The sequence below is a fragment of the Manduca sexta genome, chromosome 16, assembly GCF_014839805.1.
Source record: "Manduca sexta isolate Smith_Timp_Sample1 chromosome 16, JHU_Msex_v1.0, whole genome shotgun sequence".
Taxonomy (NCBI): domain Eukaryota; kingdom Metazoa; phylum Arthropoda; class Insecta; order Lepidoptera; family Sphingidae; genus Manduca; species Manduca sexta.
The window spans coordinates 447,541-464,183 of record NC_051130.1 but is presented as its reverse complement, the minus strand read 5'-3'; the positions used below and the strand labels follow the sequence as shown (position 1 = coordinate 464,183).

Genomic DNA, 16,643 nt, shown 5'->3' with positions numbered 1-16,643 from the left:
AAACGATTGGGTTCTTTTATTGAAATCTGCATTACGTTATATAATTTATGTTAATATCTGACAGGTAAACTTTCGCTGGACAAGGTCATACTTTGACTTATTGTTGGCATGAAACCCGTACCTACAAACTCACACTTAGCAATATCATATCTCATATAAATCTTTATGTACAAAATTTCTATAAAAAAACAACGAAAAATTCTCCACTAACCGCCACTTTCAATAAAGGATCTCAATCGCTTTTTCAATCTATCGAAGAAATCGACCAATAAGAACAAAGATTTTTCACAAACTTACAAATAACATATCCTGATTGGTTCACTTTCAGAACGAAGATTAAAATTGCGATCGTTTATTGAAAACTGTAGTAATATATTATATCGACGTGTGAAATACTAATTGACTTAAGCAACATTTTCTTTTGACACTAAGTTTCATACATATTTAAAATCATCACTTTTGTCTATGATTTTTTAATCTAGTTAAAATTTTTCGAAAAAATTGTAAAGTCAATTAGCCTTTTAACCGTCGATATATATGTGAATATGTGACAGGTATGTTAACACTGGACAGCACTACAGTTGCACGCAAGTCCAGAAGTCGCATTGGACGTGCATCTTTATGTACAATATAGAATGTTTTAGTCCGTTCAGTTGAGCACTTGTCGTGAAGCGTCCGCGGCTGGCGCGTCGCAGCAGAGGGCGGAGGTGGCGGCGGAGGCGGAGGCGGAGGAGTCCTCCGCAGGCGAGTGCTAGTCCTTGGCTTCCTTGTGGTCGCCGGAGTCGAGCTGCTTGAGGAGGCGGAACAGCGCGGCCGCCTCGCGGATACGGCTGAACTCCACGCAGAACGCCTCCACTTCGATGAACAACTCCTGCCACAATAATCAGATCGTTGGGTTTACGGTGTTTATTAACATGGTTTTAGAATTACACGACTACTTGGACACTACAATTACAAGTGGCTCTTATATTTTGACTAAGAAAAAAAAAAACCTCAACAAGTATGATCATCTGTTTTACATAATATAGTTGCAAAATATATATCTATATTTGTAATGTTATGGTAAAATATGGAGCTAATTTCTTGTACATTAACTTTTGAGAGGCAACTTTTTAGGAGGCACTTTTTTTTATTTCCCTGTTCAGGCTATATTTTCTGTAGAGAATCAATAATTTATCGTATATTTAGATGGATGTTTCAAACATCAGATAAAAAGCAAAGATTAAGGAGCTGACATATTTCCAGCTTTTATTTCTATTCTCAAATATGACAAAATTAAAGTCAGTCAACAGACCGACACGATTTATCGTACAGCCTAACTAAACATACCTTGACGTTGATGATCTTGTTCCTGATGAGCGACTGCAGGAACACGCAGACGAGGCGCACGAGCCGGTTCTGCATGTACCGGTCGCGGATCGTCTCGCACGTCGATATGCAGTTGCTAATGTATAAGTGCACAAACTCCACCGGTAAGTCCACGGACGTGGTGAGCCTAAGGAAGGGAACAAAGCTTTTATATTCATGCCTCATGGACATATTGATTACTGAAAATAGGCACTTTTTACATACAAACTACTGAATTGGATGTCCTTAACCATACTTTAATAATGTTTGTGACGCTAAAAGATGTCGATAGTAGTTTCATTCATATTATCGGTATTGATAATAAACGAATTGGTTTAAATGCTAATCCAATAAGAAATTAATATTTATTTGGATGAAAACTAAAATATTTAAAATGATTTTTTAGTATCATTGTCACATAGCATCTATAGTTTTTAATTGATATTTTGAATCTATCGACAGTCGATACTCAAGGCTGATTGTACAAACACTAGTTTTGAATATAACCGAGGTGAGAAACATTCAATCTGAAAGATGATGATGGATGTATAACCTGTTGACGACCTCCATGGAGTGCAGCGACATCTCCATGTTGACAAGCACGCTGAAGTACTCGGTGATGTGCTGAGAGTGGATCAACTTCAGCAGCACGGAGATTGCCACCATCGGATTGTTCTCCACTAGCTCTGGTAACTAAAACAGTTTATTTTTTTAAATGAACTGCTCTGAACAACAATAAAAAAACAATTGTATTTTTTTCTTTTCTTTATCAAGTACTGTAATCTATACCTTAAACTAATTTTGAAAAGAGCAATATTGGAGTTTCTTGTCCGTTCTTCTCTGATGAGAACTGCTTTCCGTACTGGTGTTACAGTTAATATTGACGGAATCTAAATAATGTATAACATTTTACGGGTTCAAATAAATCATTTCATTTCATTTATAACTAAGTAGATTCTGGTGATAGGATATATTTTTATACGCTCGGATACCGACCACCGTACATAAGCTGTACAACCAGGCATAGTGACCTACGTAAGTGTTTCGTATTCTGGAACATTCCGTGTATATCTAGTTTCAATTAGGCTGGCATGCTTTTGTCGACAGTCGAGACTCTATCTAGACCCTATTAAAGTTACCATTGGGTTCAGTGGGCTCACTATGCCGAGCCAATATAAAAGAAGATGAGCAGGTATATCGCTTTTCTTATGCAATATGCCTGTTTATAAATAATAGCAACATCGCCAGAATTTATAATATTTTTTATATAGTTATTGAACTTTGAAATGGGTCAATCACTGGTACCCAGGACTGCTTCAATAGCACTGTATTATGCTTATATTCCTGACAAAATGTTTTTTTTTTTATTGCTTTGAATGACGAGACGAGCTTGCCGTTCGCCTTATGGTAAGCGATACTACCACCCATTAACAGTAGAAACCAGACCCAGACTCTTAATTATATCTGACCTGGTTGGGCGTGATGCCTATCTCGTAGACGATGTTAGGGTCCTGGTCGAGTAACGCGAGCAGGCGCTGCTGGTGCTGCACGCTGAGGGCTCCCTTCAGCGCCACCAGGGTCAACTCCTTCGCTTCTGCCACCGCCGTGGGGCCATCTACCTCCATCTTCTTCTCTTCTGGCTTCTCTTTCTTTTCTTCTGGCTGGAAGTCAGTTTTTTTTTATTTATTGGCAACAGGAATGTACAATCGATCTGGCGAATTGCGTTTTGGCATCACTCGATACACTGCATCTAAAGTGTTTTTAACATTGTATTTTAAAGTCAACAAATCTCCCACATTCCTTATGACTTCCCAGCCTATAAAAGAATTAACAGAAACTATCATCCCAGTGGCATAGCATGAGTGTTTGCCGCACTTAGGCGCTGCTAAGCTCCATTCTAACAAAAAAACGCCACGCACAATTTTTGAAAGCTTTTTTAGATATTTTGTAACCTTCTATTTAGTATGGCCTCTGCGAGCCCCACTTTTTGTTTTTTGTGTTGCATCCCCTAATGTGATAGACAAACATATTGCCATATTGGGCACACCATTAGCAAAACCAAACATGAAGATGTTACTTACCTCACTAACCTTCGGCTTGTGTGGGAGTTGGTTCGTGTGTGGCCTTTTGTCTACTCTGTCCATCTTGAGTCCCGTCAATCCTGTATAGTCCGAGTCGTACATAGGAATGTATGTCCCTCTGTTTACCAGGTTCTTCCACACAGCCTGAATACACGCGTTTGTTTAAAAAAAATTAATATCAAATCAAAAAGTCTAGAGTTGGTAGCAAGATATTTTTTGTATCCACCTGTACCATATCGGCTATTGTACAGTCAGTCACTGTAGTAGCTGAATAAATTAAAAATTTCAAATCACTGTTAAAGTTACGAAACAAATATTATGTATGACGGAATTGTTCTTCTTAAAAGTTCAAAAAGTATTTATTATAAAAGTCCCCTGCCGCATCTTGCCTGTCTGAATGCCTAAACTTAAAAACTATCCAACGGATTTAAATGAAATTTGGTATGGAGATAATTTGAGACTTTAGGAAGAAGATAGACTACTTTCTATGCCGGAAAATATATAGCGTGACTTTTATAACTTTACCACGCGGTTGGAGCCACGGGCAAAAGCTAGTAAATAAATAAGGCTAGGATGGTATCTGACCTCATCAGCGAATGGTATGTCGTTGGTGTCCATGAGGAACGTGGGAGGCGGGATGGGTCCGGCGGCCTGCAGCGTGCGGTGCAGCGGCAGGTAGTCGTTCGACATCAGCGCCTCCAGCAACTCCTTCAGGGCGATGCGATTGGGGGGGCTGAGGAGTAATGGTATAACAATCTTGTAGTTCTTCTAGTCAGTAATTTATAATTTTTCTAGTCTTCAATATTTCATAGCAATATTTTAATAAAATCAATCCATTTCCGTAACATGTCTGATAAAATATATTACACAAATTCCATTTTGGAGCAGGATAGGGGCTGATGACAATCATATTAATAACAACCCCATATTATACACTGCCCACTGCTGAGCATGGACATTCTCTACTACTGAGATTGTTTGGGCCTGAGCCCACCACACTGACCTGCTGCATTAGCAGACTATGGATACCCTTAACATTCTTATGAAGAATTCTCAGTACATGTCTTCATGATGTTTCCCCATTTGTTGAGGCAATAATATTAGCAATTTCAATAAATTGTGTGTACCCATCGCTGAGCGGTATGAGAGCGGGCGCCGTCGCGCGCGCCATAGAGCTCATGTCAGCGATTCTTTCGGCCACTAGCACCTGCAGCGATGAATAGTCATACTCCAGCTCCTTGGGCGAGACTTCCGTCAGCATCACTAGCTTGGCAGTCTTCTTCATAACCTGAATATGACAATTTAGAAAGATACAACGAAAAATATAATTAAAAAGTTATTGAAATATAAGTAAACAATATCAGGAAATTCAAGTCCGTGAACACTTCAGGAGCAATACTTCTAAGAATTAATGCTTTCATTATTTTGCAAAAAAGGTACACTTTCATTTTATATTATCTACAGAACTATCACAAATTGACTTTTGCCATTTTCAATAAATTATTCTAATTGCTTTTTTCAATTTATCCTTAAAATCAACCATTCTGAAGAAAGGTTTTTTAAGCATGATTACAAATGAGTTATTGTGATTGGTCCATTCTCAGAATCGGATTAAAGATTCAGTTTGGGCTTGTTTACTGAAAATGGCCATAAGACAACACAATGTGATAATTCCAAATATTTATAAAATATGATCACTCCAGTCAATCAGCCTTTCATCCGTTGTTATTATTGTAAGCTTCTCATTCACTCACATCTTTAATATTAACGGGTAGGAACCCATGCAGTTGTCCTATGAACAGTCTCTCCTGTGGTGCGAGGGGCAGTAGCCCCGGTTTCCCCTCCAGCAGGTGCAGGAAGAGGGAGCTGAACGGATTGTCCACTTTGTATATATCAAACAGCAATGCTAGAGCTACAACCCGCTGGCCGGGCAGTGGCAGATCACCCCCTGTGATCAAGGATGAGAGGAGGAGGCATACTGGAAGGTAAAGTAAGTATTATGAGCCAATAATTCAATTGTAAACTAAATGATTTAATATTTTTTTAAGCGCAATAGTTGTTCACATGTTAAATAAAAAAAATATATACTCCTTTCATTTTATACATGAAAGTAATATATAATTGCAGTAGTTGTTGTTCAGTTGTTAAATAAAAAAAATACATATTTCTTTCATTTTATACATAAAATTAAAAAAAAATGATTTTACTACAGCTATTTTGAGGTCAGGAAATTTTAATGAAACCATTTAAATCAAAAAATTCTAAAGAACTCTAAAACATTGAATGAATTCTAAAACACTAAAGTTTCCAAGAATAAATTCTCAGTTTAAAGTGCCCTACAACTAATTTTACAGTAGTCCTATATAGCTAACTGTTCTATTCTTAAAAATATTTCATAATCTCGATTGTCAATCATCTACAGTGAATACTTAAGACTTTGTCCACTATCTAAAATCTGCATCAGGCAATCATAAAAAAATAAATCGCACTAGTTCACCTTCATTTCTAAACATATATAGGTACACTAAAAACAAAGATAACTATGAATTACTTACAATTAAAATGGTCAGTTTTGGGAAATTTCTTTTGCACTTGAACACAAATCGAATCTAAACTCTGCGAGTCTATCGTCTGTTCTGAAAACAAGCTGAAACATTCCCCAAAACAATAAGAAAAAAATACTATTACAAGAGGTTATAATTCATTATGATGTAACCTTACTCCAGTATATATTTACTGTTCTCGTTTATCATGTGCTGGGACATTTTTATAGAAATACTTGTTGTATTTCTTTTTATTTTTAAAAATATTTTTATTACAAATATTTTTTTCTACACGTCAAATTCAAAATCATTTTTTGACATTTCACGTTATCTTGACAGATATATTTTTAATTCTTAAGGTTCAGGTGATTGTTCTTTTTAGCCAACAAGGAGCAATGTGCATCCACTTGTTTCCATAGCCTAGTGGTTTGTGGGAGCGTATCGTGTGGACCGGAGTTGCCGTGAAGTCCTGACTTCGAATCACAAAGCAAATAGGTAATCGTTTGATTAATGTAAGCAATAGGTAATACTTACATAGTATTTGTACAAATATATTAGTAATATCAGACAAAGCATTGTGTATTATGTACCCATGCACCCGTTGCACACCTACTTACCTATAAGAAAGTAGGATAAATATAAAGAATATCTTATCTTTCCGAGTGCAGTTTTATTATTTATTAGTATTAGATTATTTTGAATCTATTCGTAAACAAGTACATCAATGTGTTGAAAATCAACAATCATTTCTTATCTCGTAACAAAAGATCATCATCAATAAAAGGATCAAGAAAGTATTTATTTTTTAAGCCTGGAATACAATTAAAACGCTCTGTTCATTTTATTGGTGTAGATTGATCTAATCTCAACAGGCCGCGATTATCTTCCGCAGCGCGCTGTTCACGAAATGACCCACATAATGAGGTATTCGGAGCGGTGTAATTTGTAATGTAAATACTGACTTTGGACTAGTTATAAAGCGTAAGTATGTAGATAGTACATCATTCGTTAGGCTATGAGAGTCGTCCTACGGAGACAATCGTGTTAACACCCGACACCGTTATCGAACAAACAAATGAAAACATTAATCGAGTACACTTCACATGACTAGTGTAGTTTATCATTGTGATGTTAATTGTAAGACACAGTTCTTTTATCACACCCATTTCTTGCTGATAAGATTACAGTGTCATATGGCCGTGTAGAGCTTCACGTTCCTGCGTTTTCGTATAATAACAAAATTAAATGTGATGTAAGTAAATGGTGTCGAGTGATGCAGTGTTGTGTGTGTGTACATCGATATGCTAGATCCTCGTACGGTAGCCGTGATGAGTAATGTGAGAGCGATGGATTACGGTTCGAGTGAAGGTCAGCATCGCAGCCGGTCGTCTTCGTGGACGGCGAGGCGATGGCACAGTGCTCTATTCAGACAGGAGCCACGGTACTCGCTACAGTATGAGGTAAATTGTGCTTTTGTAATTACTCTGCGTATGCGTTGTTTGCGCCTAGCTACTGCCAATACTACTAGTGATAAATACGTTATATAAGTACAATTCCTAAATCGCGAATTATTGAGGCACGCTGATACATCTAGGTACTATAAATTTATATGTAACCCTTATTATTTGTATTCTCTGAAGATATTTATTATAAACGACATTAGAAATCACGTGACTATGTTTGTGATAATATTCCTAAGTACTGATTATAGGTATAGTATATTCAATAGGAAATATAAAAACCTGGTTAAGCATTTTCAATCATTTAAATGTGCGTATTTGGATACGATTTACCCACAAGTTTCCATTGTTTAAAGAGCACGGATAAACAAAAGAACCGTGAATAAGCTCTTTTGTTGCCTATAATTTATTAGATAATCACCCAATGATTAAAACGTACGATAAAACGTAAGTATATAAGTACCTAAAGGTATTTACTGAAAATGCACTGGTGTGAACGCTGAGCTAAATTGGTAGTGATTTCTTGTTATGCGTAATTATTTATTTTTAGAGATAACAGAGAAGACTTTTCAGATAAATTAGGGTCACCAGTCTTGATTGAATGTGCTAGGCGTATTATGAAGAAATTTTTTGATAATCTAAATTGAACCTTATGTTCATGTCACATGGCTAATATTCGTACGATAAAGAACAAATTAAAAAAATAAGGCGGCAAGACCGCTATGTTTATTTTTTGGGCATTCAATTTAGACTCTATTAAATTTATAGTTTCTGCCGGACTCATCGCGTATCCAGTTTTGTATAGGTTTATCATGCTTGAAGCAACTTATAAATTTATTTGAAAGGGTTTCCTAAATCTTGCCATTATCAATTTAGCGGCCAAAAGGGTCCCCTGCTTATGGATACATTTAGGTACATAATTTATTCAGAACATCCATGAACTTTATGACATTTAATTCAAAATAACTAATTAATTTTCATGTACTTTATTTTTATTTCATGGTTTAAATTCCTATGTCCGTATTATTACGGAAGTGTGTTTATAAATTCGAAGTTCAGTTTATGCATGACACGGAACGTAATGCGACAAGATGATTCACAAATAAAATGCATACCGTTACATTTCCCTAATGATATTTCTAGCATGACTAGAAATGCAAAATACAATACATCATGAGTTAGAGTGTGACGAGGACATTATTATGCTGCGAATGTTAAAAAATAACTTGGAACGCAACTGTCATGTCTGTCTTTTTATTGTCCATCAGTCATTCTGCTGTCATAGTGGATGTTCCTTGTAATATTTTAGTTTTTTATTTGTTTAATATCATACTATTAGGCAACTGAGACAATATTTGTGTGTAATCATTTTTATTACGTACCGTGACTATTGTTACTAATGTTTAGATTGTGTAGAAAAAGTTGTGAGCACTGTGAGAATAATAATTAGTAAACGTGTCATAATTTTTTTACAAACAGTTGTTTGCTACCGATACGTCGCTATAAGGAATGTGAATTGTTTCCCATTCCGTTTGTTAATAAGTAAAGTTTCACATGGGTGATGGCTTGGCAGTCGGACACGCGCGTGAGTACTGTTATTTTCAATGTTGTCTCAGCGACAGGGAACACCTTAAAATTAATAATAAACCAATAAAGTAAATATGTCCTTGTGAACGATTAACATTTTAATGCGTTTTAGCTTGCCGAACGTGTGTCATAATTTATGCGTTGGTGTTTTTCGATCATGGATTATCAGGTTTAGGATTGGTAATAATGGCATTGAATGTGTGGGAGTTAAAACTCTAATGAGATTTCCCTTCAGCTCCTTGTCACTATGTTTAGGCAGTAACAGGATATTGTCTTATTTTCCTTCTCATAGGCGACATTTGTATTTCGTTAGAACCAGTCAAAAGGCAGATTGCATCTCCCTAAGATTATGGCAAATAAATTCATATATAATACTATAAATTATTGTATTAATAGTCTGAGTTTAAGAAAAACCTTACATGAATGTCAATCACTGTGAAATGAACACTAATTATTGTTAATTTTTAAGACCAGTTTGGCTTGTACAATATTTTTGACAAAAATAATTCTCATTGTTTGTTGGTGGTGAATTAAATTTAATTACTATGTTATGTCTTTCTTGAATTAAAATAATGTATGGAATGTCAAGGAAGAAAACAAAGCCTATTTGAGTGTGTTAAGGGCAAACACCTCGGTCTTTATAAATTATTTGTGTATTCTATGTGAATTAACGCTTGGTTTAATGGTGAAAAAAAAACATTGCTAGCAAAACTGCATATCTGAGAAATTCTCTAAAGATATTTTGAGAGTTTGTAAAGTCTGTCTGTCTAATCTCTCTCAGTAGTAGAGTAAGCCCATGTCTAGCAGTGGGACTGTAAATAATAGTCAGTCAATAAGTAACAGACAGTATATAATATGAATAAAAAATAACTTTAATTTTACATGCCCCAACTACTTATACTCTAAGAGAATTCGTAACCACAGCAACATGACATATTCAGTCAGAAATACACTCACATACACACCATTTTGGCACTATGCTACAAAATAATCAAAGAATCAGACAAGTAGAACTGATTTCATGTAAGATTTCTGGTGGAAATATTTGTTATTCTTAGATGTTTTTGGGCACAATGTTCGCAGAGGTAATGACAAGAAGCTGTTAAACTGTATGTAAGTGGTTGCTAACACAGGTTGCTGTAGTGTGAAGAAGTATCTTAGTAGGCTATGATTGTGTTGAATGGCTTGAGATAGACATCTGTTGCTATTCAATACTTTATGTGGATCATATACTTCATCAGGGAAGCCATTTTGTCAAGCTCTGTTAAAAAAAGGGAAAAGTCTTGAGCGGCAGTAATATAATCTGATCTACCATCTATCCATCTATTATCAAGCTTGTCTTTGTTGAGAGTAGGAATTGACCACAACAATGCGGACCTATCAGTCATGTTTTGTGAGGCTGGTCGAGGGCACCAGCTTTATTTACCACCGGCTTTATTTACTGGATTATAAGGAAGACTGCTAAAAAAAAACTGAAATTAATCTTGAATTATAAACCTAGACTGAATAAAAATCCAGTTCCGTCTGTGGATAACAAACACTTGATTTATAACTCTGTCTTAGAACCCATGTGGACCAACAGCATTTTATAATTGGTATCCTCCAGTAAGGGAAAGATAATGTGCCTATAAGTCTAGAAACTTTTTAGCATTCGATTTCAAAAACCCTGTGGTTCTCCAGAAATGGAGAAAGCTAAGTACAGAACAATGAATAAATAAAAACTATGTTCAATTTAAATTAAGCACTAACTGCAAGAACTATATAATGTGCATATATACACAAATGTGAAAAAAGATTATATTGCTTGTGTGTGTAGTTAAATTATTTTTTGGATTGTGAGTAGTTGAATTTGGAGTTGGTTTTTTAGGATCTTACATCACATAGTTGACATTTTGGACTACACTGTATAATTATAATCAGAGCCACTGGGTTCCATGTTATGGAGCGGCGAAGTTTGAACATTTCCACAATGGTATCCACCAACTATATTAAGAGGCCAATCGGGGCCGCTATGGTTGCTAAACCTCCAACAGTTCCCAGGGTACCCCTGGGAATAATCGCGGCGGTTTGACGAAAAAAAAACAGAGGCCATAGGGGATGCGGGTGCATATCCTGGTCTATTGCAGCTCATAACGACATTATTTATTTATGTTGTAAAAGACATAGAATTCAGTTCAATAGCACATGCATACAATACACAAGAGTAATAAGAATACGTGTAAATTTGCGTCCTTACTATAATTATTCACAGCGTTCGTTATAAGTATAAAAATGAAGAAGAGCAATGTATTATTGCATTAAATTAGATGGTTAAATGATTATTCATTCATGCCTTTGATGTCGAGTTCCGACTTCCGTTTTTCATTGCGATGGGGTCGTAGGACGATCTTCACAAGAGTATTTATCGGGTCCTAGGTGGCATTAAATAAAACATTGACTGGATTAATAACGAATATAAGTACTTATTTGTAAGGCCCTTTAATCTGATTTATTTATATCTATACTTCTATACGACAAAAAAAGGAAAGAGTTTTTGTTTGTTTGATCGCGCTAATCTTAAGATCTACTGCATAAAATTGAAAAATTCTGTTATGGTTGAATAGCCCTCTTATCGAGAAAGGCTATAGGCTACATAATATCACGCTATGACCATTAGGAGCGGAGTATTAATGAAAAATGTTGCAAAAACGGGGGAAAATTATTTCTTTTCATAGTTTCTATTGTTTGCGCTGTGTAAACGGTTAGAGCTACGCAACAATACAATGACGGAATTATTCCTCTAAAAAAATCTAAAAAATATATTATAAACTAAAGTCCCCGCCGCATCTGTCTAGACGCGACTCAAAAACTACCTAATGGATTTCTATGAAATTTGCTATGGAGATAGTTTGAAACACGGGCAAGGACATAGGTAATTTCCTCTCCCGGAAAAATATGTAGCTCGGAAAACATTATCATGCGGGCAAAGCCGCGAGCAAAAGCTAGTTATTTTATAAAACTGCTCCTTCGAAGGTATGGGAATTCTAGTTATTAAGATATTTTTTTTATAATATCCTGTTGCTGGTTTAACTTGGATGACATCATTTATAAGTTCATATTGGGTCAGTGTTACTATACCTACGAGTATCGTGGGTAATTCCTGGTTAGATTTTATATAATGGCAATAAAAACCCATGTGGACTAAAACTGTTTTTGATATGTACAAGCTTGTTTGTCGAGTAAAATATTTGTTTTCATTATTATTTTTAAATAAAACATGCAAATATTTTATGTATTTAAATGTATAGCGACCAGGGCACGATTAGAGCGGAAAGATTAGGTAAAAATAACATTATCTTTTAGATTACGTTATCAGTCTAAACAAAGTAATTTGCACACAAACCTACTTTTTTAATGTCAGAATCCGAGACTAAGGCACACGATGTCACAAGTGGTTATCCTTGCTTAAGAGCATTCGTGAGACACATCGAAAAAGATTTTCGACTTTATCAGGGTTTTTTATATATTTGCAGGCAGAGGTGTAATTATACTCAGTCGTGTCTTCTGTCCAATATGATAGGGGGCGAGCTTATCGCCGTATCGAGCACAAATTCCAGTCTCCGGGCTGATACTGAGCAGGACACCCAATATCACTGTCCGAGCGTTTCGGTTTCGCAAGTAATACAATTACATCACCGTGATAGTAAGATGTTCAATAGCCTTTATCCACGTAAACATTAATTTGAGGCTGAGTATAAATTATTAATTAGGTTTGGGTGGGTTCTTGGAAGAAGATATTTCTTCACTCCCTAAAATACCCGTAGGTCTCATAATGCATAGTAATAATTACATAATACCTTGCTTTTTAATTTCAGACTGACGAGAACAGCTACCTTCTTCGACTGAAGATAATAGGAGCTTTCTCGTTGGCCAAGAAGGATATATTTGGTGCTAGGTAAGTAATCAAAGTTTCAAATGGCAGAGACACTGTACCAATTGATTGACAGCATTTCTGGACGATTCCTATATAAAACCCTAAAACCTCCCCTGGCTACGCCCATGGTTTCTTTCCATAACCAGGTAGTAAACGATGGCTCATAAACAGTATAACCTACAGCAAACAAAATCCCAATTGGAAACTATACGGAGCACTCTGCCATACTTATTATCGCTTTAAATCCTAAAAAGTCCTCTTAATCAGCTATAATGCCGTCTAAACTGAAACAACAATGCACACTTTATATCGTTTTTTAATAAATACACAAGTCAGGTGCCCTAAGGGCTTCTTATCCGTGGCGATCATTTTGTCATTTCGATAGTCAGCAAACCAGGTTTGCCAACAAAAACCACAATACAACTAATGTTCCTGACTACCGAAAAAGGATGCTCAATTACAAGCTCTTATCAGCGTGTTATCAATTCAATGTAATTCAACGGGTGAATCAAGGACGGGGACGTCCCTCGCGTTTGGGGGACGGCGTCATGAGGTTTTGTGTTGCAGTTCCTTTGTTCACCTACAGAGAACATGTGGCGGGTGAACCCTTGAAAACCAAATGTTTGCAGTTCTTTACTTGCGTCAGTTACGGTTAACGAAACTAAATATAGCGCTAAATGATTCCCTCCTAGCCCAATTTCGGCTAGGGCGGCCAATCTCACTGGAGACTAGCCAGCGCAGGAGATATAGTGCACAAGTGTGTGCGCAATACACAGGTGCATTCTCTATTCCTTCACTCTCATAGTGTGGTGAGATGGCAATCCGATCATGACCGGAGAGAGAGCGCTATATAGGGGGATAGGTAGCATTTGGTGGTTTAGTACTCCTTGATACCTTACGGTATCAAGGAGTACTGTACAATATTGTAGTCGGTATGCTGGTGTAGGAATGTTGCCCGGAAGGTCCGTATATGAATAATTAAAACAAATCGCGAGCATCAGCGGTGGTAGCGTTACGAGCACATACATTACTGAACACGTTGACACACGAGGCAGTGTCGCATCAGATTTCAGAATCATTGGTACTCGAACTTATTTTGTTGTAGTACTAAAATGCTTTTGCACGTTCGATAGGTTACCACGTGTACGAAGAGGGTAATCACAGAGTTATTTGCCTCATGTGCTCTGATCGATGGAATATTAATTCCCCGCGACACAAATAAGCGCTTCATCTTCTGGTTAGTCATCAACACCGAATATCCGTAGCTCGAAAAATTGCTAGTCATGGCAAAATAAAAAAAAGGGGTTGAAAGAAATTTTCGTACACATTGGTATGTGTCACACAAAATTGCTTGGTTTATGCTGGTTATCAGAAATAGACGAGGGATGAGGCTTACGAGCGATGTAGTCTATTATCATGGTCATATAGTGATAATAGTGAACTAATATAATAATACCAGCCCTGTATTATATACTGTTCTACTGCTTAGCTCCGGCCTCAACTGCTGAGAGTATTTAGGCCTTAGTCCACCACGCTGGCCTAGTGCGGATTGCTAGATTTCACACACCTTCAAAATTCCTATATAGAACTTCTCAGGTATGCAGGTTTCATCACGATGTTTTCCTTCATCGTAAAAGCAAACGATAGTTGATGAATAGCGCGTAACTATGAAAAGTCAGAGCTGTGTGCGTTGGGTTTTAGACATGCGGACATTAATCTCGGCAATTTCTGGAGTAGTCTGAAAATTCTCCATGTTACAGAACTGCAGCTGCTTTCTCGCAAGCAAAAATCAGTAATAACAACCAATTAATTTCGGGTTTCACTTAAAGGCGACGGGTCAACTGGCGATGTGGCGACAGTGACTTTTGTTACTAATACCAGCCATATGTTAATGCACATAAGGTTGAGTTTCGTTATCAAAACATGCTAGCCGCCACGACGTCGCGTCCGTCTGCGCTGACCCTTACCTTGATTGCCAATTCTTGTTCAAGAGCAATGACATCATTCGGAACATCTGATTTTTGAATATTGAGATTTATAGTACTAGGTTTTACACGTGGTTCCTCTCGCGTATCTTCTACCGTATTAAAGACAAATGGGAGTTATTCTTCCGGGTTAAAAGTAACGTATTATGCCGTTTATGGCCCATAAATTATGAACATTGTGCAGTTCACAATATCTTTTGTTGCGTCAAAGGACACACCGATAAACACGTTTCTGTATTTGAATTAAAAGATTAATTTTATTTCTATTTGGAGTTTTTTTCTCATTATTAACCCGGAGTCTTAAATTACTACCCGATATAGTGATAGGCTCAACCCCTATCACATCATGGGACGGAATACACACAGCGAAAATTGGGTGCAGTAGTCGCGTCTCTGCCTACCCCTTCGAGAATAAAAGGCGTGAGTGTGTGTATAATGATATGTAAGCTAAACATGTCTAATTAGTAACAATGAGCCCCAACTCGTCGCGTTATTAAAGGACTTACAACATTTACGTCTCTAATTTCATCCAATTCCTTATAATTCGGATTTAAGAAATTCTTTCTACATGCCTCTTGAAGTATTCCACGCAATTTAACGGTCTACGTATTTCTTATCTACTTAAAGTTTAAATTATAATTTAGCTTTTATGATTAGAATTTACCGTGAATTTGAATGACAAACGCGTTCATTACTTTAAAGACTCATTTAGAGATTATTGCTTAAAGAAGTTACCCTGTTTCAACATGGGCAATGACAAGGTCGAGTCTGCCCACATAACCGGATCATACCATGACCGTGTTATGAACGTATCAGGCTCGGAACACCATGCCCACTAAAACGTATCAACAGCGTATCATCCCGGTGCATAACGGTTTACTGACCATAGCACCGCCGCGTCCCATGCATGGAGCGTACCAGCACCGGCAAAACATTCTCGTCGGCAAAAATCGCTGACGGTTCGTGCATGGCACGCGACGATGTTGGTCTAGTGGGCATGGTCTCATACTTTTTAATTCAATGTTTTTTTAACACGTGCCTGGCACGGTCAACGTACGAAACGGTGTAGTGGACAGATTACTTAATTGAGGCTTTAGTGCTAGTGTTATTGTCATAATGGGCGTGTGTTATCAACCGTCTGCGTCTTAATTGGCTAACGTCAGATAAGAAGTCTTCTGGCAGGTTTGATACGTGAGTCAGGGTGACGTCACGTGTATCGATAGTGTCGGCTCGTACCGGTGTGTGCCGGATTTACGGAATGACGAGACGAGAAAACCGTACAGAAGTGCCACACCGCATGAGTAATATGATTCAGGAAGCAATACTACTGTATTTCGCATACCTGTCTAATAATTAATATATTTACTGGTGGTAGGTCTCTCATATGTGAGTTCGCCTAGGTAGGTACCATTGCAATGTCTATTTCTGTCACTGTGTGTGTGTGTGTGTCTTGTATTCCGGTCTCAAGAATATTGTAGCCAGTGTAACTACTGGACATAATAAAACTTAAAATCCCATGTCTCAGGATGGCGAGCGCAGTGGAATACCAAACAATACTTTGAAATTCAAGGTGCTGGATGGTGTTTCTACTGTTTATGGGCGTTGTATCACTTACTATATGGCGAACGGCAAGCTCGTCTCGTCATTCAAAGGAACAAAAAAAATAATGCTTAGTAATTGCACCGGCTTAATGTTTTTCAACCCGGAAAACCACAGCGACGACAGAA

General features: G+C 37.1%; 2 protein-coding genes across 7 annotated transcripts in view; one reads left to right on the top strand and one right to left on the bottom strand.

Annotated features, from left to right (window-relative positions):
* Nucleotides 1–453: 453 nt before the first annotated feature.
* LOC115451062 (CCR4-NOT transcription complex subunit 11) lies at nucleotides 454–6,314 on the bottom strand. Its single transcript, XM_030179260.2, has 10 exons — nucleotides 6,150–6,314; nucleotides 5,984–6,075; nucleotides 5,183–5,406; nucleotides 4,556–4,716; nucleotides 4,014–4,161; nucleotides 3,429–3,572; nucleotides 2,817–3,008; nucleotides 1,901–2,040; nucleotides 1,330–1,495; nucleotides 454–871 (listed from the first exon to the last, which is right to left on the bottom strand). The coding sequence occupies exons 1-10, from the start codon at nucleotides 6,191–6,193 to the stop codon at nucleotides 752–754; spliced, it is 1,431 nt and encodes a 476-aa protein (XP_030035120.1). The 5' UTR covers nucleotides 6,194–6,314; the 3' UTR covers nucleotides 454–751.
* A 596-nt stretch (nucleotides 6,315–6,910) lies between these two features.
* LOC115451061 (E3 ubiquitin-protein ligase Nedd-4) overlaps nucleotides 6,911–16,643 on the top strand; it is a 32,031-nt gene continuing 22,298 nt past the window's right edge. For 4 of the 6 annotated variants that reach the window (XM_037439317.1, XM_030179259.2, XM_030179257.2 and 1 more), the window contains exons 1-2: nucleotides 7,148–7,431; nucleotides 12,873–12,952. In XM_037439317.1, coding sequence (XP_037295214.1) covers nucleotides 7,273–7,431; nucleotides 12,873–12,952 — 239 coding nt within the window. In that variant the 5' untranslated portion in view covers nucleotides 7,148–7,272. Of the gene's footprint in view, nucleotides 7,432–8,676; nucleotides 9,017–12,872; nucleotides 12,953–16,643 lie in introns of those variants that run through there. The other 2 variants (XM_030179256.2, XM_037439318.1) reach the window with 2 other exon arrangements.